This window comes from Oryctolagus cuniculus, chromosome 7 (genome assembly GCF_051225735.1).
Source record: "Oryctolagus cuniculus isolate XC-2025 breed Fujian yellow rabbit chromosome 7, ASM5122573v1, whole genome shotgun sequence".
NCBI classification, from domain to species: Eukaryota; Metazoa; Chordata; class Mammalia; order Lagomorpha; family Leporidae; genus Oryctolagus; species Oryctolagus cuniculus.
Window position 1 is genome coordinate 165,218,813 of NC_142873.1, and position 24,395 is coordinate 165,243,207.

At 67.2% G+C, this 24,395-nt stretch overlaps 4 protein-coding genes across 30 annotated transcripts in view; 2 read left to right on the plus strand and 2 right to left on the minus strand.

Annotated features, from left to right (window-relative positions):
- Positions 1-1,753: 1,753 nt before the first annotated feature.
- Positions 1,754-6,788, plus strand: PERM1 (PPARGC1 and ESRR induced regulator, muscle 1). Of its 2 annotated transcripts, none has more exons than XM_002724255.6 (4): positions 1,754-1,853; positions 2,583-5,068; positions 5,590-5,715; positions 5,887-6,788. In XM_002724255.6, the coding sequence occupies exons 2-4, from the start codon at positions 2,677-2,679 to the stop codon at positions 6,042-6,044; spliced, it is 2,676 nt and encodes an 891-aa protein (XP_002724301.5). In that variant the 5' UTR covers positions 1,754-1,853; positions 2,583-2,676; the 3' UTR covers positions 6,045-6,788. The 2 variants fall into 2 exon arrangements, with proteins under 2 accessions (XP_002724301.5, XP_089157733.1); XM_089301607.1 differs by lacking the exon at positions 1,754-1,853 and adding an exon at positions 1,873-1,988.
- PLEKHN1 (pleckstrin homology domain containing N1) lies at positions 6,772-13,516 on the minus strand. Of its 5 annotated transcripts, none has more exons than XM_051839502.3 (15): positions 13,289-13,516; positions 13,130-13,214; positions 10,756-10,902; positions 10,587-10,667; positions 10,440-10,512; positions 10,215-10,342; positions 10,007-10,138; positions 9,730-9,810; positions 9,106-9,181; positions 8,818-8,966; positions 8,267-8,422; positions 8,055-8,180; positions 7,686-7,895; positions 7,440-7,488; positions 6,772-7,357 (listed from the first exon to the last, which is right to left on the minus strand). In XM_051839502.3, exons 1-15 carry the CDS (start codon positions 13,369-13,371, stop codon positions 7,236-7,238), a joined length of 1,698 nt encoding a protein of 565 aa, XP_051695462.1. In that variant the 5' UTR covers positions 13,372-13,516; the 3' UTR covers positions 6,772-7,235. The 5 variants fall into 5 exon arrangements, 4 of the variants coding, with proteins under 4 accessions (XP_051695462.1, XP_089157747.1, XP_069935544.1 ...); XM_089301621.1 differs by having other exon boundaries at positions 10,440-10,536; XM_070079443.2 differs by lacking the exon at positions 7,686-7,895 and having other exon boundaries at positions 10,440-10,536.
- A 55-nt stretch (positions 13,517-13,571) lies between these two features.
- Positions 13,572-17,639, minus strand: KLHL17 (kelch like family member 17). 20 transcript variants are annotated; one of them, XM_051839501.3, is made up of 12 exons: positions 17,505-17,639; positions 17,151-17,383; positions 16,903-17,024; positions 16,607-16,828; positions 16,356-16,472; positions 15,981-16,194; positions 15,728-15,872; positions 15,483-15,650; positions 15,094-15,182; positions 14,927-15,000; positions 14,610-14,791; positions 13,924-14,535 (listed from the first exon to the last, which is right to left on the minus strand). In XM_051839501.3, the coding sequence occupies exons 1-12, from the start codon at positions 17,609-17,611 to the stop codon at positions 14,307-14,309; spliced, it is 1,902 nt and encodes a 633-aa protein (XP_051695461.1). In that variant the 5' UTR covers positions 17,612-17,639; the 3' UTR covers positions 13,924-14,306. The 20 variants fall into 20 exon arrangements, 13 of the variants coding, with proteins under 13 accessions (XP_051695460.2, XP_089157738.1, XP_089157737.1 ...); XM_051839500.3 differs by lacking the exon at positions 15,094-15,182 and having other exon boundaries at positions 13,572-14,535; positions 14,610-14,812; positions 14,940-15,046; XR_016211356.1 differs by having other exon boundaries at positions 14,940-15,000; positions 15,514-15,650; positions 16,607-17,024; positions 17,147-17,383.
- NOC2L (NOC2 like nucleolar associated transcriptional repressor) overlaps positions 17,610-24,395 on the plus strand; it is a 70,483-nt gene continuing 63,697 nt past the window's right edge. For 2 of the 3 annotated variants that reach the window (XM_089301605.1, XM_051839499.2), the window contains exons 1-11: positions 17,610-18,478; positions 18,597-18,758; positions 20,086-20,257; positions 20,336-20,467; positions 21,044-21,164; positions 21,242-21,332; positions 22,287-22,365; positions 22,444-22,554; positions 22,784-22,897; positions 23,374-23,562; positions 23,736-23,875. In XM_089301605.1, the coding sequence (XP_089157731.1) occupies positions 17,610-18,478; positions 18,597-18,758; positions 20,086-20,257; positions 20,336-20,467; positions 21,044-21,164; positions 21,242-21,332; positions 22,287-22,365; positions 22,444-22,554; positions 22,784-22,897; positions 23,374-23,562; positions 23,736-23,875 (2,180 nt within the window). The remainder of the gene's footprint in view (positions 18,479-18,596; positions 18,759-20,085; positions 20,258-20,335; positions 20,468-21,043; positions 21,165-21,241; positions 21,333-22,286; positions 22,366-22,443; positions 22,555-22,783; positions 22,898-23,373; positions 23,563-23,735; positions 23,876-24,395) is intronic. The other variant, XM_089301606.1, reaches the window with a different exon arrangement.

The following is a 24,395-nucleotide window of genomic DNA, read 5'->3' on the forward strand; positions in this document are numbered from 1 at the left end:
CAAAAGAAAGTGGACATTCGAGCCAGGGAGAAGGCACCACAAATATGCTGGAGAAAATCATTTCAGGCTTTTGTATAGTGGACTATCCTTTAAAAAAAGATTTATTTATTTGAAATGCAGTTACACAGGGGGAGAGAGAGAGAGAATGAATGAATATGGATCACTCCCCAGTGCCCCCAACAGCCAGCTGGGCTGGGCCAGGCAGAAGCCAGGAGCCAGGAGTCCACCTGGGTCTCAGGCACTTGGGCACTCTCCGCTCCTCTGCTGCTCTCCCAGGCCACAGCAGGGGGCTGGGTCGGCAGTGGAGCAGCCGGGACCTGAGCTGGAGCCTGTCTGGGAGGCTTTGCCCTCTGCATCACAGCCTGGCCTCAGGGACTTTTTTGGCTTTTTTTTTTTTTTTTCTTTGAGAGGCAGGGAAAGAGCGTGTGAGCTCTCATTCACGGGTTCACTCCCCAGATGCCCACAATGGTGAGGGTTGGGCCAGGATTGCAGCCAGAACCCAGGAACTCGGTCCAGGACTCCCATGTGGGCGCAAAGACCCATTCCTTGAGCCATTGGTGCTGCCTCCTCGGGTCTGCATTAGCAGGGGAGTCCAGAGCCAAAGCCGGTCTCAAGCCCAGGGCCTCTGATCAGATCTCACCCCTGGGAAAACCCCAGGCAGCAGCAAGGCTCACCCAGCACCCCAGCACCGCTGCAGACACAGCTGCAGAGAGGAGCAACTCCATCCTCGTCCATGGAAAACAGTGCAGCCAGGTAGAGCCCACTGCAGGGCGTCCACTGCAGGGTGTCACATAGTGTCCACCACAGAGTGTCCGCTGAAGGGCATCTACGTAGCGTCCACAGGAGGGCGTCCACCAGAGGGCATCCACATAATGTCCACTACAGGGTGTCCACGTAGTGCCCACTGGAGGGTGTCCACGTAGTGTCCACTGGAGGGCATCTGTGGTGGAATGAGAAGGCCACAGCACCCACAGCAGGGCAGCCCCGGCAGTGAGGCAGGAGTGAGGGGCACAGATATGCACGGCCTCATGGGTTCCATCCTGTTTGTGTGGCTTCCAGGCCAAGCCAAGCTGGCTGCTTGTGGGCAGCTGTGGGGTGGACTTGACCTTGGGGTGGGTCATGCCGTGGCAGCTGTAAGCCTCTGCCCCACGGCCTCCCCCTCCTGGCCCCTCCTCAGCAAAGCACCCTTCCAACCCCTTGTTGGGTGCTCACTGCCTGCTGCCACCCCATCCCCCACACCCCTGTGCTGGCCTCTTGCCCTGAGCTTGGGCCCTGCTTGGGCCTGTGAGCCCCAGGCCAGGGTGCTGGGGGTGGGGGTGGGGGCAGGGGCCCACTCTGCCGCTTGGGACCCAGCCCTGCCCTGAACTGATTTGCGATCCTGCGCGGAGCTTCTGCGAGGAGGAAGCTCCAGACCCCATCAGCAGGTGGACAGAGGGGCTTGAGGGGGCCTCGTGCCTAGACCCCCAGTTTCCAGGGAGAAAGGCTCCCTCCCCTCCCCCACCCCGCCCGAGGCCCAGGTCAGCAGGACAGAGAAGTTCCAGAGGCTGGGGTTGGGTGCAGGTGGGGAGGCCTGGAGTGACCCCAGGGCACAGGAGGCTGCCAGTGCCTGCCCAGTGTCCTCTGACAGATGTCTGCGCTGACCTTAGACTGGCCCTGTGCCGGGAGGACGTCCCTCACTCAGCCGGAGGCCCCACAAATGCCATCTATTTGTGGCCTGCACCCTGGCTCTGGCACGTGGCCCACGTGGCCACAAGGACGAGGTATTTTTGGCTATAGGGGTGGAGCCCAGCACCATGCCGCCCTGGGACGTCTCAGACACCCGGCTCTACTGCACCAGCCGGCCGCCCACCCAGGTAGGACACCATCAGCTGCGCGTTTCTTCCCAGGGCACCCTGGAATGGAAAGCCCCTCCCCTAGGCCTCTGAGGGGCCAGGGGCCTCCGGAATCCCCTGGACTGTCTCGAGTGACCTCCGACCTCCTGGGCAGTGGTGGGTGACCAAAAGCCAAAAGGCAGCCCCTGCAGGGGGCCCAACTCATGGACAGGGGCAAGAAAGGGGCAGTGCACAGCTGGGCAGGCCTGGCCCAGGTTGCAGGGTCATTCCTTGCTCCATGGTCTCTGGCACGGGCCTTTCCCGCCGACCCCGGCGCTGGTTCCTGCCAGACCGAGCGTAACCTCAGTGAGCTCAGAGGGAGCCTGGCACAGGGGCCATCTGGTCAGCTTGTCCCTGCCAAGGCTGCTGCAAGGTCACGGAGGGCTGGTCACCTGCTGGACACTGTACCCCTCCCCGTGGCTAGCTGTTCTGGGGCACACCTGGGGAGCCCATGCAAGGGAACCGGCCTCCGGTGGCAGTCCCTGAGACTGGCCCTGTCCTGTAAGGTCCAGGGGGACATGGAGGGAGGGAGGCGGGGAACATACCTCTGGCAGCAAAAGCTGGGAATGAAAGTCCTCTTCTGACCGTGCTCTGTTCGTGAGCGACCCCTGACCTCAGGGGCGGGCAGCAGGCCACTGTCGCTGGGAATAGGGAAAGAGTTGGGCGGAAGCCAGCAGGCGAGCCTGGGGACTCAGCTCTGCTTCCTTTCAGGTGGGGGATGGAGCCCCCAGGGGCAGGCGGGGCGGCCTCAGCCCCCTTCCGGCCCCAGGGGCTGCCGCCCCTGGCACACCTCTGCTGATGTGACATGGAGAACTTCCAGTACAGCGTCCAGCTGAGTGACCAGGACTGGGCTGAGTTCTCAGCCACTGCCGATGAATGTGGCCTTCTGCAGGCCAGCCTGGCCTCTGGAGACGAGCCCTTGTCCAGTGACATTGACCAAGGGGACAGCAGTGGCAGCAGTCCCCCGGGGCCCCTGCCCCTCCTCTCTGGGCAGTTGGCTCCAGTGGGGAGCTGTTGGCAGGGCTGTGAGGAGGAAGACGACGTGGCAAGTCGGCGGCTGGTCAGCAGGTCTCTGTGCGAGCCTGCCCTGGCTCCAGGGCCCGGTCAGCAGACACTCGGCACGTCCGCACGGTCAAGAGCTTGGCCGCCCCTCGGCTCCGGCGCCACTGCTCCCGGACAGCGCTCATCCCTGCTGGGGCCAGCGTTGGGACACGAGATGCAGAGGCTTTTGCAGGGCCCGGTCCCCGGCCCCCCTGGCGAGCCCCCAAGGAGTCCGGAACCGACTGGATGCAGCACTACCCTGCAGAGACCCCCAGACAGCCCTGGACCCCCACCCCGGAGCCCTGGCCGAAAGAAGAGGCGCACCATGGGTGCCAAGGGGGGTGGGCGGGTGGGAGCCCTGGGCCCAGGTCCTGCCCAGCTGGGCCCCCTGCTGCCCACTGAAGCCAGCCTGGATGAAGGCCTTGGCCTGACTGGGCCCAAGGGGAAGGGACTCAGGGCGGGGACAGCAGCGTTGACAGCAGGAGCCGGGCAGGACCGGCTGCAGACAGACTCCAGAGGAGCTCCTGAGCTAAGCACGCGGCGAGAGCCGGACTTGATGCTGCCGGCACCAGACTGTGTGCTGGAGGGCCCTGCAGGCCCATTCAGGGCCCCCGTCAGGACTGAGCTGTGTCCATCATCCACACCTGTCAAGGAGGTCCACGCAGACATTGCAATGCCGAAGCCAGATGTCACTCTGTCTACACCCGCCTCTGAGCCTCAACCCAACATGGCTGGGTCTGCACCCGCCTCTGAGCCTCAACATGACGTGGCTGGGTCTACACCCACATCCAAGACTGAATTCAATGTGGCTGGGTCTATACCCACCTCTGAGCCTCAACCTGACATGGTTGGGTCTACACCCGCATCCAAGACTCAACCTGATGTGGCTGGGTCTACACCCGCATCCAAGACTCAACCTGACATGGCTGGGTCTACACCCGCCTCTGAGCCTCAACCTGGTGTGGCTGGGTCTACACCCGTCTCTGAGCCTCAACCTGGTGTGGCTGGGTCTACACCCGCCTCTGAGCCTCAACCTGACGTGGCTGGGTCTACACCTGCCTCTGAGCCTCAACCTGGCATGGCTGGATCTACACCCGCATCCAAGTCTCAACCTGATGTGGCTGGGTCTACACCTGCATCCAAGACTCAACCCGATGTGGCTGGGTCTACACCTGCCTCCGAGTCTAAACTGGATATGGATCTGCCCACAGCTTGCCTTGTGGTCAAGCCAGAGGATTTACCTACACCTGCCTCGGTGGCAGCGTTACCAACCGCTCCACCTCACTCCGTTTCCGAGGTGGAGTCGTACGTGGGTGTTTCTGCAGCTGCTCCCAGGGCAAACGCTGCAGCACCATCCCCAGCCCCCTCTCCCCAGGCCGGGCTGCAGACAGGGGGTGCTGTCAGGGAGCAGGCCACAGGGGCGCCCTCGGCAGAGGCTCCTGCACAGCACTCGGGGGGGCCCTCCCTGGGTCCTGCTCCAGGTCCCAGGAGGAAGAAGGTGCGGTTCTCCGTGGCCACGCCCAGCCCTGGGGAGCCAGGGTCTGGAGGGGTCTTGAGCCCACGCTCGCCAGTCGCCAGGACCATGGCTGGGGGCCGCCGGGGGCTGGGGACCTGGGACGCTGCGGCCATTGGGACCCACCCCCCACAGCCTCGGATCCTCAAGCACCTGCCGCCCCCTGCCCCCTCCTCCCCGGGAGGCTCGGGGCCTGGGATGGGTTTTGCGGTGACTCTCCCGGAAGCCTACGAGTTCTTCTTCTGCGACACCATCGAAGAGGGGGATGAAGATACAGAGGGGGAGGCAGTGGGCAGCCAGGCTCTGGCCGAGGCCCAGTGGCCAGACATGTGTGAGTTCTTCTTCCGGGACTGCGGCAGCCAGAGGCCGAAGTCCCAGCAGGGCTCCCCGGCAGCCCCGGCCCCGAAGGCCGAGCCTGTGCCGGCCCCGCCCCCCGGAAGCCCTGTGCCCATGTCCATCCCCGAGGCCTATGAACACTTCTTTGGAGAGGACAGATGTGGGGGTGTGCTGGGGCCATCTAGCCCACTTCAGCTGCACACTTTGGAGCCCCCCAGGCTGGCCCCCTGGGAACTGAGGCCTGGGCCCCCACCAAAGCCCAGCCCTGGAGCAGCGGAGCAGCTCAGCCTGGTGGTCCGGCAGGCAGGTGCGTGTTGCTGGGGCCCCACAGCCCCGTCCAGATCCCGGGAACACCCTGTCCAGGGAGCTCAGCCAGGAGGCCACTGGGGAGGGCCAGAGCAAGTCCCTGGGTCTTCCGCCAGTGGGAGGGCCTTGGAGCCAGGTCGGGAAGGAAGGACCAGCTGCTGCTGCTTGCTGGACACAGGCGGGAGCCCAGGGCCGGCACTGTGGCTGCTCGGGGGTTGGTCTATACGGCCTGCTGCCCCGGCCTCTAGCAGCCTCAGGCTCAGGCTCCAGGAGAGGACATCTCAGCCCCTCCGAGACGACCACAGGCCAGGAACAGCACCCAGGGCAACTCCCCCAAACTGCTGAGTCACCACCCGGCGTCTCAGGGATGACCCATCCTGGAGGAGACGTGACTCAGAAGTGTGTCCAGGACACACGTGCCTCAGGACAGCATGTCCCCTGCAGACGTGTCTTGGGGAGCAGTGCGGGGCAGGCGTGTCCGGGGCAGAGCGGCTGATCTGGAAAGTTGCTTCTCTCTCCTAGGGGAGCTCCGGGGTCCCCTGACCTCGTTCACCTTCAGCCAAAAAGACATGTGCCTAGTGTTTGTGGCCTTTGCCACGTGGGCTGTGAGGACCTCAGATCTACAAACCCCAGACGCCTGGAAAACAGGTTTGAGGGCGGGGGGTAGAGGGCGCTGTGCCTGTGAGCCGGACGGGTACGCAGTGGGGGGCGTGGTTCCCCTGGCCTCACCTCCGCCTTTGCTGGCCCATTGCCTCTGCGCGGCTGACCTTCCCCGACCCTGGCCAGAGCTGGCCCTCAGAACCTGTGCTCCTCTTGCAGTCCTGCTGGCCAACATCGGCACCATCTCCGCCATCCGCTACTTCCGTCGGCAGGTGGGGCAGGGGCGTTCCAGCCCCAGCCCCAGCCCCAGCCCCAGCTCCAGCCCCAGGCACAGCCGCAGCCGCAGCCCCAGCCCTGGCCGCAGCCCCAGCTCCTAGAAGCCAGCCCTATCCCAGGAAGACGGGGACAAGACGACCACAGGTGCCCGGACAAGGTGCTGTCCTCGTCCTTGCCCTCTGACCCCAGGAGGGGCCAGTGGCCTTAGATCCCACCTAAGGGTGCAGCCAGGGGTCAAGGCCATGGTTGCTCCTCACACCTGGAAGGGAGGCAGTTTGGAAGTTGGGCACTGAGGGGTGGAGCAGGGGGGCCAGATGAGCAAGCAGAAACTCGGGTGTCCGGTTAGACCTGAGTTCCAGACACGCCATGCTGGGGAGTCCCTGCAGTTACTGATCTGAAAGAAACTTTAGCTGGGCATCCTGCAGATGGCAGGCAGAGGTGCAGAGCAGCAAGGCCCCCGGGGTCCTGGCAGGGCTGGGACGCCCGTGTCTTCGAAGCTGCCTATGGGTGCGTTCCAGGGACTCTGCCTGCACACACTGGGCTGGGCTGGCCGGGGCCTCTGAGGCCTCTCCCATCCCAGAATCCCCAGGGACCCTGGGCTGCAGCCAGAGAGAGCGAGCAGAAAAGATGGTATTGGATGGGGGAAGGATCCCTGGGACGGCCCCAGGGGCCCCTCGGGGCAGCTTGCTGGGGCTGAGGGTCTAGGTGAGTCGGAGGCGGGTTGGGAAGGTGGGTGAGGGCCGTGGTGGTAGAGCAGGGGCTGAGTGGGGCCTGGCCCAGGGCAGTGAGGGACCCCTGGCTGCTGGAAGGGAACAGAGCACCAATAAATCTCTTTCTTCCTGGTTTATGGTATCAGTATCTCCCCCCAGCCCCCCAGCCCCCGCCTGGGAAACACTGGGCCCAGCCCCCCTCGTGCCTCAGGTCACACCACACCCACTCGTCACCCTCATGCCCTTTAACCTCACAAACCCCGGCCCTGACCCTGCCAGCCCCACCCCGAGGCCTCTGGGCTTCCCCACCTTGCTTCTCACCCTCACTGCCCCCCAGCTCCAGGTGAGCCTGGGCGTAGGGGGCAGAGCTGAGGGAGTCCAGGGCCTCCCCCGAGTCCTGGTCAGTCACAGTGTCCAGGACATGCCCCCTCTCCCCCACAGAGCCCGGCAGAGCCTTCAGAACTCAGGGGCCAGAGCCTGACTCAGGATCGGTGCAGGTGGAAGGGGCGGAGTAGCTGCAGATGTCCCTGGCTGGGGCTGGCCGGGAACTGGGAACAGTGGGCAGTGCCCCTGCAGAGGGCCTCAGATCCACTGGGTGAGCCCACCCTCTGCTTCAGGCCTTCTGAGCCGGGGCCACTTCTGGTGGGAGGGAGACGGGGCCTGGTCCCAGACGCTGTCGTAGCTGGTGCCCTCAGGCCCGCCATCTGGTGGACAGGGCAGAGATGAGTCAGCCTTTGGGTAGCAACACCTGGAGCCCACCCTCAGCGGGGTGGGACCCTCACTCACCTGGGAGAGGCGGTGGGGGGCTGGGCGGGTCTTCCCTGGCAGAAGAATCCTGGGAACCCAAACCACAAGTCTGAGGCCCCGGCAGGGCTGGGCGCTTGGCAATTCCCTGCCCATCCCTCAGCCTCTCTGCGGCCCCTCCTCCACGTGCCCCTCTCCTGCTGCTCAGAGCCCCAGGAGGCCCCCATGGCTCCACCCCAGCACCCAGGGACCGGGGCCTCCTCTCGCCAGGCTGGGGCTGCAACTCACGAGCTGAGGGGACCCTGGAGGCCGTGGCCCTCGGTCCTTGGTGGAGCCTTGATGCCTCTGAGGGACTCGGGGCTGCAGGACCCCCTTCTTAGAGGGCATACGGGAGCTGGGGAGCCCAGAGCCAGGGCCAGAGACAGGCACAGACACGGGCACTGCGGGGAAGGGGCTGGAGGGCTCACGTCCCGGCGAACTCCGCGCGGCACTGAGGAACTGCCAGGAGAGCGCGGGTGACTGGAGCGTGGACTCTGACCTGCTCGGCCTCCCAGCAGAGCCCAGGGTGACGTGCAGCGTCCAGCCCAGGCTCCAACCCTTGCGCTCCCCACATCCTCCCCCGTCTCAGGCTGTGGGCACGGCCGGCACAGGACTGACCTCATTAAGGCTGCGGACATCCATGATCTTGCGGTGGGAAGTGGCAGGGGGTGTGTAGGGGTCGGCATAGAGTGGGGAGTGTGGTGCCTCCACTGGGGGCTCTCCCTCCAGGCCCAGCCTGCTCACCTACGGGAAAGACAGCCTCAGTCTGAGAGACAGTGGCCAGCAGGCGGAGTGCAAGGGAGCCGGGTAGGACTGCACGCTGGGCCCACCTTGCTCAGGTCCAGGTGCAGGTGCCGTGGTGCGGCTGGGCCCGGCCCTTCCACCCAGGCCTTCCCCCTGGGTAACCGGCTGCTGCCCGCACGTCTCAGCTCTGCTCTCCGCCAGCCGATGCTGGTGCACTCAGGGTTGGCCTGGTCCTGGGGAGACTGAGAAATTTCCCCAAAGTTCCGTGGGACCCTCCCCACACAAGTCCCTGAGGATGTCTAGAGCACCCTCCAGTTCAAGCTCCCCCCTCCGAGGAATCCAGTCCAGATGGGGGAGGACCCAGGCCCCTCCATGCCTCATGGATTCCTGACCCCCTGGAGTCCTCACTCAGGCTGGACAGCACCAAGCCCTTGGGGGCAGAGTGTGGCTGGTGAAGGTAGGGGGCTCGTGGAGGATCAGGAGCGTGAATCTGGGCCACCCCGTGACCCGGGCAGGAGGGCGTGGAGCCAGCTGCCTCGACCCCTCTCCCCACCTTACCTATGTCTGGTTCCGCCCTCTGCCTCTGGCTTTTACCACTGTCCAGGACCTGGCTGCAGGGTCCCTGTTGACTTCTCACCTGCGCAGGCCCCAGGGACCCCAGGACATCCTCAGGGCCAGACAGCAGGGGGGCCCCATCCCGGCGGGAGACTGCCCGGAGGCAGAGCAGCCAGTGGCTGTAATCCTCGTAGCTGGCACACGCCACACGGATGGTGTTGATGAGGTGGCCTGCATGGACACATGAGGCCAGAGCCTGGCAGGGCGGGTGTACCACACAGGGCCCGCTCAGCAGAGCCGGGGCCCCAGCAGGCTCTGGCCTCCCGCCCGTGGCCCCGCCAGGAGGGGCAGGGTCCAGATAAGCACCCACCTTCGATCAGGAAGGAGCGGATCTGTTTCTCCTTCTCCTCCAGGTTGATATGGATGGCGCTCAGGGGGAGCTCTCCCTGGGGGGCAGTGACTAAGGGCAGGGCCTCCATCCTGCCATCTGGAGCCGGGCTGGGCACTCAGCCTGGCATGGAGGCTGAAGGAGGCCAGGCTGCCCCCTCCCACCCAGCCTCCTGGTGGGGCCTCACCACCCCATGGGGCCGTGGTACGGCAGCCCCTGGGTGTGAGTGCAGACCGCCAACAGGCTTTGGCCCCAGAGGACACGCGCACACACACACGCATACACACACACACGCCCCTCAGGCGCCTGGAAGACATCACTCAAAGGCACCTGGAGTGAGCCCCACCCCTGCACCCGTCCCAGCACGACAGACCGCTGGCTGGGCACCCTCCAGAGTGAGATGGGTCACTCAGATCAGGATCCTCTCTCCCCACCGGAACCAAGACCAGACTTACTGACCAGGGCAGTGGGGCCTGGTGGGCAGGGCCCGTGTGCTCTGTCCCAACAGGCCCCGAAATACAGGTTCCTCCTGAGTTGCTGCCCCCTCCCACCCCCACACACCGGGCGCCTCCCTGGGTGGCTCCACCACGGGTGGGAGGGGCCTACCTTAAAGCTAAACCCGTCTGGTTCCTCCGAGAAGATGGCCAGGGACGCTGGGTACAGGACCAGGAGCCGGTCCCATTGCTCCTGCAGGGGGATCAGAGAGGATTCTGGGCCCTGAGTGGGGCTTGGACCCCACACCCACACCCTCCTGTCCCCTCCTGCCCACCTGTGAGGGCTGAGGGGGCCCGCCTACCTGGACCCTCCCATCCCCTCCTGTCCACCTGTGAGGGCTGAGGGCTTTGGCGCCCCCACCTGGACCCCCCCGTCCCCTGCTGTGCACCTGTGAGGGCAGATGCTGCAGCTTGACCCTGGAGGCACAGATGGGGGCACCTGCTGGTCCCGGCCCTGGCGCTGTCCGCAGTCGGGTCAGATGTTGGTGCAGTGTCCAGGGGGGCTCGTCCCCAGGGGGGCTCTGGGGAGAGGGAGGTCTAGGGCAGGCCAGGCAGGGGTGGGGGTGGGGAACAGGTGCAGGGTTTCCTGGCACTGACCTGAGGTGGCGCGGAATGGCAGCGGGGCAGCCCCCTGGCGAGGGCCATCTGCTTCTCCAGGTGGAACAGCCAGCGGCTCAGCTCAGCCTCGCCAGGGCAGAGCACCAGGAGCGGGGCAGGCAGGGGGCCTGGGGAAGGGGGCAGAGCAGGCTGGGTGGGCTGAGCCTGGAGCCCCCAGACACCTGCAGGAAAGACCCGGGACCCTGGCCAGACCCCACCCCGCACCTGTGATCTGGAACGCGTGCTCTCTGGACCCCTCGAGTGGGCAGACACTCAGCTCGGTCAGCGGCAGCAGCCCCTGCCAGGGCACAGGGAGGAGGGGCTGCAGGGGCTCCCAGAGGCCACGGCCCCCTCCCCCGGTGCTCCCCTCACCTGGAATGTGAGTCCTTCAGAACCGTGGGCCTGGAAGTAGAGGTGGGCAGGGAACAGCTCCAGGTAGCAGTCGCTGGTGTCCTGGGGGGAGCAGTGCTGCAGGTCTGAGGAAGGGCCCGGCCTCAAGGCATCTGGGCCCCAGGGCGCGGCCCCCCAGCCCGGCCCCCACCTGGCTGTGCTGGGACCGCAGCTGGACCTTTGCGTAGTGCACGACCTTGCCCAGGGCCCTCACGGGCACCCTCCGCCTGGCCTTCTTGTACACGCTCAGGAAGGGTGGCTCCAGGTTCTCTTCCTGGTCCTCCGGGTCCAGGGTGTCCTGAGGGGGCAGAGCTCAGGGATGCGGCCTGACCAGAGCCAGCAGCCCAGCAGGGGGACACATGGCCACAGACACTAACCTGCAGCTCAATAATGTGCACAGAAACACGCATGCACACATGCACGTTACACACGGACATGTACATGCACAAGGACACACGTGCACAAGTGCCCAGGGACACACGTGTCTAGGGACACACGTGCACACGTGTACATGGACACATACCTGCACAAGGACACACATACACAAAGATACACATGCACATTGCACAGGGACACACACGCGCAAGGACACAATGCACAGAGATGCACACATGGACACACCCCATGTGCACAAGGGCATGTGTGCACAGGGACACACGTGCATATATGTACAAAGATGCACATGTACATGAGGACACACATATACATGTGCCCAGGGACACACATGCACATGTGCACAAGGATGCACCCTGCACAGGGACACACATGCACATGTGCACAAGGATGCACCCTGCACAGGGACACACGTGCAGGTGCACATGGACACACCTGCACAGGGAATACACACACTGCACAGGGACACACGTGCAGGTGCAGACCCTATCCACCACCTTTCACGCAGCACAGTGCAGGGTAAGTACACAACACACATGGAGAGTCCCACAGATAACACAGAGATGCCACGACTCCTGGCACAGCCCTGGTCAAGCCTCTGGCGCAGCAGTAAGGGTGCCACCCGGTCAGCCCCTGCCGGCCTGTGCCGCTGCTCCAGCTCCCCATGGGGCACCCCAGGTCTCAGCAAAGGCCAGGATCCTGGCAGTGGTCGGAGGGCTTCTCCTGGAGCTGTGCCCCTCCCCACTGCCTCCCCACGCAGGCACAGGCCCACTCAGCCCTAGCTCCCCACCTGGGCCCCTCTCCGCTTCTGCAGACCCCAGTAAGCCCCTCTCCCACTGTCCCCTCCGTGGCAGCCACACTCTGACTTCCTGTGTCTCATCGTCGGTCTGGCCATGGCAATGGGAGCACCGTGACAACCAGACGCCATGGCAACTGGGCACTCTGCCCGTCTTCCTGGCTGCTGTGACCCTAGGACCTGGGACAGGGCTGGGATGTGCGGGGTGCCAAGGCCCACGTGTCCAGTGGCGGGCAGGAGGGTGGTGCTCACACAGCCCTCCACTGGGCACTCCCCAGGGCCTGTGCCCCGGCTGGGGCTGCGGAGGCCGAGGGGCTCGCTGCCAGGGGTCACGTGCCCCTGGGTGTAGGCAAGGGCTACCTGCTCAGCAGCTGTGCTCTGGTCAAACTAAGCTGCCTCTTGGACAAGCCCAGGAATGCGGACAGCCGGACAGACACAGCTTCCCCAGCCTCCCTGCCTGTGGGTGGGGCCTCCTGCACCCATGCCGAGTGGGGGCTCATGCCAGGATAGCACCCATGAAAAACAGGACATCCGTGGGCAGGGCCACACAGCTGTCCCCGCCGCACAGGGGACGAAGCCTGGCACAGAGCTGACCACAGGAGCCGAGGCTCAGCCAGGAGAAAACACTCTGTAACTACCTAGAGCTCATCCCCTCACCCCGGGCGGCCCCCGTCCCGGGTCCAGGCCCCTCTCCAGCTGCTGTGACCTGGCAAGGTAGGGTCAGTAGGGACCGCACACTATGGGAGCCCCTCAGGGGTGACCATGTAATGTGGGTCTGGACAGATGGACTTGGGGTCTGAGATGCGGCCCAGGGGGTGACCCTACCCAGGGCTGGCACGGCCAGCAGAAGCTCCCCAGCCACGAGGGGCAGTGGGAGGGGGCCAGGGAAACCAGGCACCAGGTGGAACCTGCCCACCCGGTGGGCGTGTCCCTGGTTCCTCCTTGAGTCCACCACCACCTGGGGATGGGGTTTCTGCTGAGGAGCCCTTGGTCCCACGGGGGCTTCAGTGCCCTCCACCAGGTCTGTGGACAGCCGCCTGCAGTACGTGAGGCCCTGTACAGGCACTGGCCAGCCCGAGCTGCCTGCAGTCCAGACCCTGGTACAGTGGCAGGGAGGCCCCGCCCACAGCCCGCCCCTGCGGGGTGCTCATCTCTGAGTCAGCCCCGCCTCAGTTTCGCTCTCCCGACTTTCGGGACAGGAGCTCCCCAGGGCGGGGCTGCCTCTCCCTCCCACTGTGATCTGGGCCACAGCCCCCCTCCAAGGCCGACCCCAGCCAGGCACCGCACAGTACACAGTCGCCCACACGCGGGGACATGGCAACAGAGGGGTGCTCACCGGCCCAGGGAGGTAGTGGAAGATCCTGTCGGCTGCGCTGTCCCCGGCGCCAAGCAGGCTGGCCAGCTGCCTGCGGCCGTCCTCCCTGTGGACAAGCCCAGGGGCTCAGAGCCCGGCCAGCTGGGCACAGACCCAGGGGGCCCCAGCCCCGCCTCTCACCTGCTTCCCTTGAGTGACGGCTTCCTGGAGAAGGACGCCCGGAGCCTCCTGGGGGCCTGGGGGACGCACTGGCTGTTCCCCATGGGTGGCAGTGACCAGCCAAGGCTGAGCAGGGCGCCGAGTTTGGGTCCCTGTCCTGAGCCTCCAGCCCCCACCCTGCCCAGGGGGCGGGGCTCTGGGCGGTCCTACCCCTACCTGAGAGCCAGGCTGGGAGGAGCCCTTCTGGGAGGGACTTGGCTCCCGCAGCCAGCCTCAGGTGTGAGGCCAGGGGCCACCTCCCCAGAGAGGCGAGGCCTCATCTCAGCCTCCAGCTCCGCCCCCCAACATTCTGTTTCCACATAAACCCCAGGTGGTCTGAGTCACTGCTGAGGGGAGATAGGGTTAGGGTGTGCTAGCAGCAGGGAGGGGAGGGGAAACCAGGACCTGTCCCCCCGCCCCCAACCCCAGGCTGCAATCCATATCCCAAAGGTGCCCAGGATGTAAGGGTGAGCCGGGGCCCACTCTGCGCAGGCAGCTGCACCCAGGCCTGGGCGTGGGCAGCCAGCCACTGGGGCCTCACAGCCCACTGCACCCCACCCACAGAGCAGGACATGGGGACAGAGGGGGCCAGGGATGGACACTCAGCCGCAAGCCCATGGAGCCCCAGAAACACGTTTATTGTCCACATCGGCTGTATTGCTGTGTAGGATCTGTGTGCCCAGCCTGGCACGAGACCCAGGACATGGGGACGGCACCCCGAGGCCAGGAGCAGGCGGTGTGCAGAGCAGGCCAGGGTTGGCCCTCCCCCCAGCATAGGCTCTCAGGAGGTCACCCAGGGTGGTTCGGTCCCCAGACCCAAAGGACGGCGACGCTTTAAAAGTAAACAAACGGCTCATCCGCAAATAAATAATAAACCAATAAATAACCAATAAATAAACGGCACACACAGAGATGAACACCGAGACACTGACAGACGGCGCGGGGGGCCGGGAGAGGGGGCGTAAGGCACGTGGGAGGCCTCCGTGCGGGGCGCCGGGGCTCAGAGGCTGGTGGAGGACACAGACAGCGTGGGTGAGGACGGGGGCGGGAAGTTGAGCAGCTCCAGCACGGCCACGCCCACACTGCTGCGCCGGGTGAACATGCAGGACGCGGCCACCCACTTGTTGGCCCGGGGGTTGTACTTCTCGATGGAGTTGAGGCTGGAGCTGCCGTCGTTGCCCCCTACGGCGTACAGCCAGCCGTCCATGGCCACCAGGTCGTGCGTGCTCCTGGGGGTGGCGGGGGTTAGCCCCGGGGCAGCGCAGGGTGAGCCCTGACCACCGACCCTGGCCCGCAGACCCACCTGCGGATGCTCATGGGCGCCACGCTCTCCCAGGCTGCGGCCTTGGGGCTGTACCTCTCTACCGAGTTGAGGCAGCTGGTGCCGTCGTTGCCCCCCGCCACGTACAGGGCTCCCTCCAGCACAGCCACGCCCGCCGAGCTGCGCCTGCTCAGCATGGAGGCCACGGGGGTCCAGGCGTTCACCTGGGGCGGGCACAGCACCTGCTGGAGGCAGACTCTCCCTGGGCAGCCTGCCCCTCCCTGGCGTCTCTGTGAGACAGGGGAGGGAACCGCTGGGGGACATGGGCGGGGCAGCTGTATCGGGGGTGCGCTATGCACCTGGGGCTCATACTTCTCCACGGTGGCCAGGTGTGACGAGCTGTCGTAACCGCCCACGGCATACAGGTTCCCATCTGCAGGAAGCCAATGGACCTTGGTGCTCCTGCTGGGTGTGGGAGCCTGGGGGGCAGGGGGTAGGCACAGCACACAGGGACCCTGTCACCCACCAAGAGTGGCCACACGCACGTAGCGCCTCCGGGTGCTCATGGCAGCAATGGACGTCCACGTTCCGGTCAGGGGGTCGTAGCGCTCGGCACTGTGGGCGCCAGAGCACCGCTGACCCTCGGCAGAGCCGGCGGGCCCACCTGGGACCTGCTCTCCCTCTGCACGGCTCCCAGCTTTCCACCTGAGCTAACAGATGGAAACCACCGGGGGGCACAGCCACTAGATCTGGCCGGGTGTGCACCTGTGCTCAGCCCCTAGGTGGTGGAAAAGGCCTCGGGAAAGTGTCCAGGCCCAAGAGGCCTCGGGAATCCCTCCTTGTTCCCCTGGGCAGAGGCAGCCTCACCTTGGCAGCCTGAAAGCCAAGGGCCCCCACCCCCACCCCAGCTACTACCTGTTGAGGCAGGAGGCCCCGTCATAGCCACCTGCTGCATACAGGAGCCCGTGCAGGGTGGCCACGCCCAGGCAGCTCCGCCTCGTGCCCATGGACACTTCGGGTTGCCACGTGTTGGTCACGGGGTCGTACGACTCCACAGTGGCCAGGTCTGAGGTCCCGTCATAGCTGGGGAGGGGCCGGGTACCGGTCAAGGCCAGGCGGGCAGGTGCAGAGCCCTGACCCGAGGCTGGCCCTGTGCTCACCCGCCCACGGCGTACAGCCGGTTCCCAACGGCAGCCACTCCCACCCGGGCCCGGCGCGTGGACATGGAGGCTACCACGTGCCAGCGGTCAGTGCGAGTGTCGTAGGCCTCACAGTCCCCGTGGATGGCAAACAGGCTTCCGCCTCCTGGGGAAGGGGTGGTGATGCGGCTCCAGTGCAGCGAAGAGCGCGGGGGGAGGCGGGGTGCGGTGCATGCTTGGGGCCCCTGGGTGGACATGGGCAGGGGCGGCGTACCCACAGCAAAGAGCACAGGCCCAGCGCCCTCACAGCGCCGGGGCCGTGTCCGGCTGGTGCCCAGGACACCCCTCTGCTCGGGCAGCAGGTGGAACTTGAGGGCCTCGATGATCAGGTCCTTGCAGTCGGGGTGGTGCCTCACCAGGCTCTCAGCGTCCACGTGGCCCAGCAGGAAGTCTCGGCTCAGCAGGGGCAGCCGCACACACTTCATCAGCTGGGGAGCGGGGTGGGGGTGGGGGCACCAGGGTCAGACAGGACCCTGGGCAGAGCTGGCTGCAGGGCTGACACCCGCCCCGCCACGGACTCTCGGGACAGGAGCAGGGCGCTCCCCACCTAGGGCCCGGACACGCGGCTGGGCCACCGTGGGAGCCTCACCCGGGGCACGTGCTGCCGCCTCGCGTCCACGTCGTGCTTCACCCAGCTCAGCACAGCGCGGTACACGTCCTCCTCCGAGGGCACGTTCAGGCTGTCGCTGGAGACCAGCTCCAGCACCTGGGGGCGCCCAGACCTCAGGCTGCCAAGCGTTTCCTCGGCCCAGGGAGGCCTGGAGGGGCGGGGGTTCAGGGGCAGGAGCGGCCCCGCACGGAGGCCCCGGCAGACACTGGACGCAGGACCGGGCCCCGCACCTGTTTCAGGGGCAGCAGCATGAACTCCTCCGTCTTGGCCACGTCGGCGAAGTGCTGCAGCACGTAGCTGTGGGCCGCGCGCAGCAGCTCGCCGCAGGCGTGCGCATCCGCGAAGCCCCGGATGCCCAGGCAGTTGGAGGGGTCCAGCTGGCTCAGCAGGAACTTGCAGCAGGCGTCCCGCACGCCGTTGAGCTGCAGAAGGCTGGCGGCCGGCAGCAGCGTCTGCGGGGCAAGGAGAGGAGCTGGGGAGGCCCGGGGCGGCGGCGGCCGCGGGGGTCGCGGCCCGACGCCCTCACCTGCACGTTGCCCTCGCCCACCACGATCTCGGCCGTGTAGGCGAACTGCACCAGCTGGTCCAGCGCCTGCGGGTCGATGTCGTGCAGCGTCACGTGCGTCTGGCGGCTCTCGCTCATCTCGTCTGTGGGGATGGCGGGTCAAGGGCGCGCGGGAGCCCCGCACGTTCCCCGCAGGAGCCCGCACACCCCCCGAAGCCCTGCGGGTCCCGCACAGCCCTGGGAGCCCGCGCCGCCCCTGCGGTACTTGCTCGTGAACATGGCGTGGAAGTAGGGGCTGCACGAGGCCAGCACCACCTTGTGCGCGCGGATCTCTGTGGCCGCCACGCGCAGCACCACGTCGCACAGCAGCCCGCGCTGCCGCATGCGGCTCATGGCGACGAAGGCGTCGTGGTAGTGGCGCTTGGAGTTGTGCGCGACGCTGTGGCCCTCCATGGGGGCGGCGGGCCGGGGCTGCCGGGGCCGCGCGCGCTCCGCCTCAGGGCTGCGGGCGGGCAGGGCCGGGTCAGCGCCGCGCGCGGGGGGCCCCCGGCGCCCCGGCTCAAGGTCGCCGCGAGTCCCTGCAGCCCGCCACCCTCGCTCCCGCGGCCGCGACCCCTACTCACGCCGGCGGCGGGGGCGGCGGGGGCGGCGGCGCCTCGGGCGCGGGCCCTGGGCTGCCGTGCTCCGGACTCTGCGTCCTGCCGGCCGGGCGCTCGCTGCGCGGCTGCATGGATTCGGCCGCCGGACCGCGGAGGACGCGCGCTGAGAGGCACCGCCGGCCGGAGGGCTGCCGGCCCCGCGTCGCCCGCCGCCGCCGCCGCCGCCTGAGCGCCCGCAGCCGCTGTTTCTCGGCGCCGCCCGCCCCGCCGCGGCGTTCCCGGCGGCGTCAGGGACCCGGGGAAGGGACGCGGGATCGCCGCCTCCTCCTGGAAGCGCCCCGGGCTGCAGCCCCGCTTGGGCGCCCCTGCGGGGGAGCCGAGGGTCCCCGCTTGCCTGCCTGCCCGCGAGCCCACCCGCTCCGCAGGCTCGGGGGCGCGCCCGAGCGGGGTTCTGTCTGGGCCGCTTCCCAGCCTCTCTGCTTCCGCGTCACGGCCCCGGCGCAGCCCGCACCGACAGGGAGGCGGGGGGGACGCCCGCGCGCAGCCCCGCGCTCTGCGCTTGCGTGGGCGGGGCGCCCAGAGAGTCGCCGCGGGGGCTTGGCCGTCGGGGACCCCGAGGGCGCAAGGCGCTTTGCGCCGGTGCCCCGCGCTGCGCTCGTCCACGCCCGTCCCTCGTTTGCTATTGATGTGTTTGCGCTCTTTGCATGGGGATCTCCGCCGTCGTCCTTCGCAGGGCGCCGCGCCCCACGGAGGAGGACAAGCAACCGCGAGCGGCCGTCGGAGTCCGGCCCCAGGCGCGCGGCACGAACGCGCCCTCCCGCTCGAGGGCCGCCGGTGTCGTGGACCGAGAACCACAGAGCCGCCCCTAGGGGCGGGGAGAGGGCGGGGCCGGGGCGGGGCCGTCCGGAGGACGTGCGTCCGGCGCACGGCCTTCTGGGGCCGGAAGTCGGGCGCACGCGGCGGGCCGGTGTCATGGCCGCATCGCGGAGTCGTAAGAGGTGAGGGGATTCGCCTCCCGCGCAAGGGAGCGCAGCTTCCTCCCCTTGGCGGTGCTGGCACGGTAGGGATGGGGCGAGCCCGGCTGGGGGCGAGCTGTGACCGCAGCGTCGCCCGCAGGCGGTTGGCAGAGCTGACGGTGGACGAGTTCCTGGCTTCCGGCTTCGATGCGGAGTCGGAGTCCGAGTCCGAGTCGGAGCCCGAGGCTGCGCTGGAAGCCGAGATGCGGGAGGCGCGCGGAGCTGCCCGGAGCCTGGGTGCACCCGGCGGTAACACCGTCAGGTGAGGGCGTGCGCGCAGAGCCCCCTTCGCCCCGGCCCGCTCCGCCCCGAGGCCGCTGCCCCGCGCCGGGTCCCGACCCTCGGTCCGCTCCGCCCCGCGCCGGGTCCCGACCCTCGGTCCGCTCCGCCCCGTCCGGGGTCCCGACCCTCGGTCCGCTCCGCCCCGTCCGGGGTCCCGACCCTCGGTCCGCTCCGCCCCGCGCCGGGTCCCGACCCTCGGTCCGCTCCGCCCCGTCCGGGGTCCCGACTCCCGGCCAGCTCCGCCCCGAGGCCGCTGCCCCGCGCCGGGTCCCGACCCTCGGTCCGCTCCGCCCCGCGCCGGGTCCCGACTCCCGGCCCGCTCCGCTCCGAGGACGCTGCTCCGTCCTGGGGTCCCGATCCCCGTTCGCTCCGCCCCAGGGCTGCTGCCCCGTCTCGGGGTCCCGACCCCTGCCCGCTCCGCCCCGCCCGGGGTCCCGACCCCCCGGCCTCCCTCCACGGCAGGCCTTTTCTGCGACGGGCAGGGGTCTGCGTCTCAGGCAGGTGGTGGCGGCTGGCCGGTGGGAGGGAGAAGCGGCAGCCACGAGAGGGAAGACAGCGGGCGGTGGAGGCAGCGTCGGGCGTCCTGCTCCTGCTGCTTTTCTCTGCTTGCTTGCTTTCTGCCGCTTATCTGAGCGCTGGGGCAAGAAAGGGAGGGAGGGAGAGATTTTCCATCTGCTGGTTCACTCCCCAAATGGCTGCAGCAGGCTTGTCTGGGCCGATCCTGATCCAGGAGGCCGGAGCTCCATCTGGGTCTCCCATGCGGTGCCGGGGTCCAAGCACTTGGGCCGTCAGCAGGGAGCAGGCGTGGGACGCTGACGTCCCCAGTGCCGGCCCCCCCCCCCCGCGCGTCGCCCCCCAACCCCGCGTGGCTGTGGGAGGAGAAGCTGGAGGTGGGATGAGGGCAGATGGTGGGGATGGCAGAGTGGAGGCGAGCCGCTGTGGGAGGAGCCTGGACCTGGGGCCAGGCCCCTATCCCGGAGCTCATGGGAGGTGGGACGCTGAGAACGGGGTGCAGGGGGTGTGGTGGGCTGAACCCTGCGAGGGAGGAGTTGCTCCCGTCCGAGGCCAGCACAGCCTGCCTGGGGCGGCATTTGGTGTTTGTGCGTTGGGCTTGGGGTGACCGTGTTGAAGCAGTGCCCGGGACCCTGAGTCTGCGCCCTGAAAACTGACTTCCTGGGGCACTGTCTGCGTGCTTGCTCCAGGGGCAGGTGTAGGCTCCGGGGAGGCTGGCGGTGTGGGGGACGAGGAGCCCCACCCTGCCCCTGCTGGGGGGTCTCCCCTGGACCCACTGACCGCCACCCTCTCAGGAGGGGGAGAGGCCGGGCCTCCGAGCACAAGGAGCAGCTGTCTCGCCTGGAGAGCAGAGACCCCGAGTTCTACAAGTTTCTACAGGAAAACGACCGGAGCCTGCTGGACTTCAGCGACTCGGACAGCGAGGACGAGGTGGAGCCGTCCCACTCCCTGCCCGACAGGCTGGAGGTGAGGCCCAGGCAGACCCAGGCTGGGGTGGGGGCGCCTGTGTCTCTGCCCTGCCCCAGCCTGGCCCTCTGACTGCAGGAAGCGAGTGGCGAGGAGGACGGGGCAGAAGAGGAAGAAAACAAGGGTGGGCCCTCCAGGGGCCTGCAGGGGGAGGAGGGCTCTGTTCCTGTGACCCTCGCCCTGGTTGAGAGATGGAAGCAGGCAGCAAAGGTGAGGAGCGGCACTGGGTGGGGGCAGCGGGGGTCCCTGAGCAGCCTGCCTGGCCTCGCTTGAGGCCCCAAGCCCACCAGTCAGTCCCATTCAGTGCCGTCCTCTCGTGGCTACGACCCGCCCCCCACGCCCGGTGGGTCCAGGGGCTCTGCCTTTGCCCTCACTGTGTGTCGGGGCCCCCGTGCCCCGGGGTCAGTTCCCTGGGTGGCCTCAGATGGCTTCTGTTGCTGTAACTGAGCGTCTCAGGCAGGAAGAAGGCTGCTGGCTCTCGGCTCTGGACGCGGGGACAGAGTCGGTGCCAGTGCCGGTGCCGGTGCCGGTGGGGGGCGTGGCCTGGGCGGCGGGAGCGTGCTAAACCAGACCTCTACAAAGCCGCCCGTGACCGCTGCTAACCCGTTAGCCCCTCTAGACCCCATTCACCCGCACCTTTGAGGGCTCTGCTTGTGGACACGAGCTCTGGGGCACTCCAGCCACACCGGCCTGCTGGCGCTTCATGAGGAGCTGGCTGTGGGTGGGGAGCTGCTCAGGGCAGGGCCTGCAGGCCGGCTGCCCATCGTCCTCCATGTCCTCCCCCAGCAAAACCTCACTCCGAAGCTGTTCCGCCAAGTGGTGCAGGCGTTCCGGGCAGCAGTGGCCACCACTCAAGGCGACCAGGAAGCTGTCGAGGGCAGCAGGTTCCGGGTCACAGACAGCGCTGGTGAGCCGGGCAGGGCCCCCGGGCCGGGCGCTGTCACCCCCGTCCTGGCGGTGACGTCTGGGTCCCTCTTGTTGCAGTGTTCAACGCCCTGGTCACCTTCTGCATCCGAGACCTTTGTGGCTGTTTGCAGAAGCTGCTGTTCGGGAGGGCACCCAGGGACAGAAGCAGGTGAGCGGAAAGGGGCGCGTGGTGGGGGCGGGGCGTTGGCATGAGGGACCCCCAGAAGAGGCACTCGGGTCGGCTGGGGTGGCCCTACCCTCTCCTTTCCCTGCGTTTCCCAAAGAGGGTGGTGTGTGCTCAACTCTGTCGCGTGTTCCCAGGTCACAGCGCAAGTCTTCCATGCTGCGTGTTGCTCGTGCCGGCCTGTCCCAGGAGGCCGGCACGGGTGCAAGGGGCCTTGGTGCCAGCGCAGGAGTGGCAGTGGAAGGTGGAGAGGGTAGCAGCGTGGCCATGGCCCTGGGAGAGTAGGGTGTGGTGGGCTGGGGGTGCACGGCCACACAGCAGCAGGGGCTTCGCAGGGGAGGATGAGAGTTCTCCGGGGGCTCTGGGGTGCAGCAGCAGCAGCCTGGAGCTGGGAGCACCTGGTAGTGGTTGGACCCTACTGGCCGTCAGCAGGGTGTGAACTTGTGCAGGGCACACAGAGGGACAAGGAGCTGAGTGGGCAGCGGTCACTGTGAGGGGGTGGCTGGGATGTAGAGCTCGGTGCAGCCTCTGGAGGGGCCTCTGCCCTTGTGCCCGTGTTTCCGTGGATTTCATGTAGCACAGTGCATGGGTATTGTCAGTGCCCCAAGAAACTCAGGGGTCATCTGCTTGCTTCCCTAGGCCGAGGACAGCGGCTCACAGCTGCGGGTGGCACCCTCGAGGGCCCCTGCAGAGCTGGGGTGCCTGACCTGGTGGGGGTGGGGCAAAGGGACCGCAGAAGAGGCTGTATCGGAAAGAGGCCCCCAGGGCAGGGGTCCCACAGGGCTCGAGAGTGCGCAGTGTGGTTGGTCTCCATTCCCTGGCCACACTTCAGAGGCCCTGTCTGCCCGCGTGTCGTGGGTGTGGGCCGAGGTGTGGGCTCGCCAAGGCCGCCGCGGGCTGAGGCCCGGGGCCTTGTGCTGACGGGGGTGTTCCCTGCAGGACTCTGCAGCCGTCCAGCAGCCCGCTGTGGGGTAAGCTCCGCGTGGATGTGAAGGCCTACTTGAGCTCCGTCGTGCAGGTGCACAGCGTCCCTGGCTTTTCCTGGGTCCCGGGCCTGGGCGTGTGTGGGCCTCACTGTCCCCTTCTGCCTCCCCAGCTGGCCACCTGCCTGGCGGAAGCGACGGTGACAGCGGCGGTGCTGCAGCACGTCAGCGGCCTGGTGCCCTACTTCCTGACCTTCCCCAAGCAGTGCCGCATGCTGCTCAAGGTGGGCCTGCCTGTCCCCGTCCCACAGGGCCCCATGGCCCCGCAGAGCCCTGACGACCCTCCCCCTGCCCGCCCACGGTCCATGTGGGGTCGTGTGTCTTGGTTTCTCTCTGACCAACCTGAGGCCCAGCCTCTCTGAGGCTCTGGGAAGGGTGGGGGAAGGGCTGTCTGCCAGCAGGGGCCCAGCTCTGGTGCTGGCTCGGGGGCCACCTGACACCTCCTGCCCCCAGAGGATGGTGGTGCTGTGGAGCACGGGTGAGGAGTCCCTGCGTGTGCTGGCCTTCCTGGTCCTGCTGAGGGTGTGCCGCCACAAGAAGGACCCGTTCCTGAGCCCGGTGCTCAAGGTAAGGCGGGCCAGGGTCGGGGGGGGGGGGTCTGCTCGAGGGCTGCGGCTGCTGCCTTTGCAGTCCATGCCCCTTGCTGGGTCCCACTGTGGCTCGGGGCAGGACAGGCCCCTGGGTCACGGCTGCTTACTGAGAAGTTGGGGGCAGGGACGGACGGGAGGAGCCCCTGGGCCTGCTCGGGCACCGCCCAGCTGTCTGCTGTGCAGCTCTCGGTGGGTGAGGGTGTCGGGCACTGAGGGGGATCGCAGGGGGCCCGAGCCAGGGCTCCTCCAGTGCATGAGACCCGCGGGGCCCCCGCACAGCCCAGCCTGTGCAGGGCCTCCTCTCCTTGCCCGCTTCCCCGAGACCACTCCTCACGGTGCACGCCAGGCTACCTGACCGAGGCTGGAGGGCACACGTGTGTTGGGCTCTCGCCAGGCAGTGGTCCCTACCTGGGCCCAGGTGTGGGCTGGCGTCTGACCAGGGTCTCCCCGCAGCACATGTACCTCACGTATGTGAGGAACTGCAGGTTCACGTCTCCCGGCAGCCTGCCGCTCATCACCTTCATGCAGCGCACGCTGACCGAGCTGCTGGCCCTGGACCCTGGCCTGGCCTACCAGCTGGCCTTCCTCTACATCCGCCAGCTTGCCATCCACCTACGCAACGCCATGACCACACGCAGGAAGGTACAGGCCAGGAGTCTGCCCACCGGGGCCTTGGTGGGGGCTGGCCTTTGTTCATGGGGCCGTGGGTGGGGCTGCTGCTGCCGGGACCCCTGTGCGAGGTAGAGACGCCCTGCGGGGCTGCTGCCGTGGCAGTGTGGGGCTGCCCTGCTGAGGGGTGTCGTTGTCCCAAGCAGGACACGTACCAGTCTGTGTACAACTGGCAGTACGTGCACTGCCTCTACCTGTGGTGCCGTGTGCTCAGCTCCAGCGGCCCTGGCGAAGCCCTCCGGCCTTTGGTCTACCCCCTCTCCCAGGTCATCATCGGCTGTATCAAGTGAGTCTTTTGGGCCAGTGGGGCTGTCCCAAGGGCAGAGAGGAGGACGGGCCGGGGTCCCCACCCTCCTACAGGTGGCTTAGCCATGGGGCCAGCACGCTGGTGCTAGGCCGAGTGAGCTTTGTGGGGTTTGTGGGCCAGAGCATATCGTTGGGGGGGCCTGGGAGGCTGGAGCAGCAGCCTGTGTGTCCCTCTGGCCAGGAGGGGGCGTCTCTGTCCTCCTGAGCCCTGGCTTCTCAGGGCTGGGAAGGGAGGCAGGAGGGAGTGGCCCCTGTGTAGGAGTGGCAGAGCGGGGAGGCGTGTCCTTAGCGCTGGGGCTTGAATCAGGCTCTGCTGTGTTTGGGGGACTCGTGCTGCCCTCCCCCTCTTTTTATTTCTTTTTTTTTCTTTTTTTTTTTTTTTGATAGAGTGGACAGTGAGAGAGAGACAGAGAGAAAGGTCTTCCTTTGCCGTTGGTTCACCCTCCAATGGCCGCCACGGCCGGCGCGCTGCGTCCAGTGCACCGCGCTGATCCGAAGGC